We start from the raw sequence: 2,975 nt of genomic DNA on the forward strand, positions 1-2,975 counted from the left end.
GGTCTCTCATGGTCCGGTCTCTTTTCTACCCCCCAGCGACTAGCCTTGATGTACCGAATGCAGGTTGCAAATATTGACAAGTTTGAAGAAAAGCTTCGAGCAGCTGAAGATGAGCTGAATATCGAGGCCAAGGACAGGATCCCGGTTTCCTACAGGCGAACAGGATTCTTTGGAAAGTATGTGGGACGTGTTTGTTGACGCTTGAACTAAACCTCACTTGGCTTTGTAGTGTGAGAAACAGATTGCAAACAAAAATCTCAACTGTCTTTGCCTACAGTTAACTAGACTTTTTTTGTGGGAGGGTTAAATAAATATAGAAGTGAATGATGCACTGCCAGGAAATTAGGAGATGTAGTCGTCCCTGGGTATCCATGGGGGCTGGTTCTAGGACCTCCCAAGGATACCAACACCACAGGATGCCTGAGCCCCTGACGTGAAACGCCGGAGTCCTTGCGTGTAACCTGACAACATCCTCTGATGGGCTTCAGATCATCTGTAGGTTGCTAATAATACCCAATGCCCTGTAAATACCATTTCAATCATTGTTACACTTTATTGTTCAGGCAATGATGACAAAAATGTGTCTGTACATGTTCAGTACAGATGCACGTTTTCCCCACGAATTTTCATTCTGTGCTTGGTTGATCCTGTAGAGGTGGAACCCGTGGCTATGGAGGCCAACTGTGTGCAAGTCTGTTGGAGTTTGTTTAGTCACTTTCTTCAGTTGTCTGGCGCTTCTGAATTCACATTCTTGTTTAATGTTCACTGACTGTGCTCTTTGATGGAGGCTTCCCAAGTGGTCAGATGGAGTGTGCAGGTGCCGGAGATGCCTGGTGACAAGCCAGCCTCGTGACAATAGCAGTGCTCAGGTTTTTCTGTTTTCGGTACATTTTGTTTTCAGAAGTAAGCGATCAGTTTCAGTTAGCAAGGCAAGATCAGCCTAGCAGTAAAAAAGAGAGTCAAGGAGTACCTTGATAATGTCTTGGGGTTGCTGTCCTCTCCATATAGGAAAATGGAACGGGAAAGGTGTAGACACGGGAATGTGAAACTCTCATTTCAGTGTTGAGAGGGAAACAGACCAGGTGGGAGCTATGGGCAGTTAAGGACCATGGACCCTGACAGGTTCCGTAATAGGAGCAAATGAGGGGCCAATGGGTGTTGAAACCAGAGAGGTTTATTGTTGACTTGTAGTCTCTGAAGATGTAGAATGCCAGTGACTGGCAAGTACTCCCTTGATCAAAATGCACCTCTAGCCGGGTGCGGTGGCTCTGCCTGTAATCCCAGCACTTTGGAAGGCTGAGGCAGGGAGGATCTCTTGAGGCCACAAGTTCGAGACCAGCCGGGGCAGCATGGAGAACCCCATCTCTACAGGGGGAAAAAAAAAAAAAAAGATGCACCTCTAATTCTGTAACTCAGCAACTCCTGGAAGATCACTGCTCTGAGGCTGTGCTGCTCACGTCTTCGTAGGCTGATGATGTACAGAAGATGGAGGGTTGGGGCAGGCCCGGGGCAGCCCCTCCTTCAGTATGAGGGCGAAAGTCCTGGGATTTGCTTTTTTTTTTTTTTCCTTTTGAGACAGGATGTCTGTCGCCGAGGCTGGAGTGCAGCGGCACAGTCTCAGCTCATTGCAGCCTTGACCTCCCACAGTCAGGTGATTCTCCCACCTCAGCCTCCTGAGTAGCTGGGACTGCAGATGCACGCCACCACATCCAGCTAAGTTTTTTGTATTTCTAGTCGAGACAGTGTTTGTTTGTTATTTTTTTCTTTTTGAGGTGAAGTCTTGCTCTGTAGCCCAGGCTGGAGTGCAGTGGCACGATCTTGACTCAGTGCAACCTCCACCTCCTGGGTTCAGGCGATTCTCCTGCCTTCGCCATCCGAGTAGCTGGGATTACAGGCGCACGCCACCACGCCTGGCTAATTTTTGAATTTTTTTAGTAGAGATGGGGTTTCACCATGTTGGCCAGACTGGTCTCGAATTTCTGACCTTGTGATCCACTCGCCGCAGCCTCCCAAAGTGCTGGGATTACAGGCGTGAGCCACCGTGCCTGGCCTGAGATTTGCTTTTTACTGCTAGGCTGATCTTGCCTGCCTGATTGAAACTGATCACTTACTTTTGAAAACAAAATATACTGAAAATAGAAAAGCCAGAATGTTGTTATTGTCACAGGGCTGGCTAGATCACTGGGTATCTCCAGCATTTGCACACTCAATCGGACCATTTGGGAAACTTTCATGTCAGAGCACAGTCAGCGAGAACGAGACGAGAGAACCCATTTCCACAACCGTTTTAATCTGTGCATCGGTCCCACAGGTAGGGACTCCTCATCTCATCTCGGAAGCGTTGCCAGCGGTGGTTCTGACTTGGAAACATGTGTCTGTCACGTGACACTCTCTGAGCCTGTGCCTGCCTCTCTTTCTTCCGGCAGCGCCCTGTACTCCGTGGGGATGACAGCGGTGGGCCTGGCCATCCTGTGGTGTGTTTTCCGTCTGGCCGGAATGACTGGCAGGGAAGGTGGATTCAGTGCTTTTGTAAGTTCTGTCAGTCAGAGCCCTCTGAACTCTTTTTCTGCTTTGTGTTTGCTGAATACGTCTCCTGTGAGCTGCACGATAAACACGCAGGGAACACCCGTGGCAGAGGGCAGCCTGAAGCCACAGCGAGGCAGCAGCTCCCCTTCCCTTCCCACGGGCTGGCTGTAAGGCGTGTAGTAACCAGTGTTGCCTGAGGGCCTCTCACCCTAACTCTGGGGTGCCTGAGCCATGTGAGATGACAGGGCAATTGAATCTGCATTTTTCTTTTCTTTTTTTTTTCTGAGACGGAGCTTTGCCTTTGTTGTCCAGGCTGGAGTGCATTGGCGTGATCTCAGTTCACCACAACCTTTGCCTCCCGGGTTCAGGCAGTTCTCCTGCCTCAGCCTCCCGAGTTGCTGGGATTACAGGCATGTGCCACCACGCCCGGCTAATTTTGTATTTTTAGT

At 49.6% G+C, this 2,975-nt stretch overlaps 1 protein-coding gene across 1 annotated transcript in view; it reads left to right on the plus strand.

Annotated features, from left to right (window-relative positions):
• SPG7 (spastic paraplegia 7 (pure and complicated autosomal recessive)) overlaps positions 1–2,975 on the plus strand; it is a 57,948-nt gene that overhangs the window by 26,651 nt on the left and 28,322 nt on the right. Inside the window, exons 4-5 of the mRNA XM_011971989.1 lie at positions 37–176; positions 2,427–2,529. Of these exons, the coding sequence (XP_011827379.1) occupies positions 37–176; positions 2,427–2,529 (243 nt within the window). The remainder of the gene's footprint in view (positions 1–36; positions 177–2,426; positions 2,530–2,975) is intronic.

The sequence above is a fragment of the Mandrillus leucophaeus genome, unplaced genomic scaffold (assembly GCF_000951045.1).
Source record: "Mandrillus leucophaeus isolate KB7577 unplaced genomic scaffold, Mleu.le_1.0 Scaffold10, whole genome shotgun sequence".
NCBI classification, from domain to species: domain Eukaryota; kingdom Metazoa; phylum Chordata; class Mammalia; order Primates; family Cercopithecidae; genus Mandrillus; species Mandrillus leucophaeus.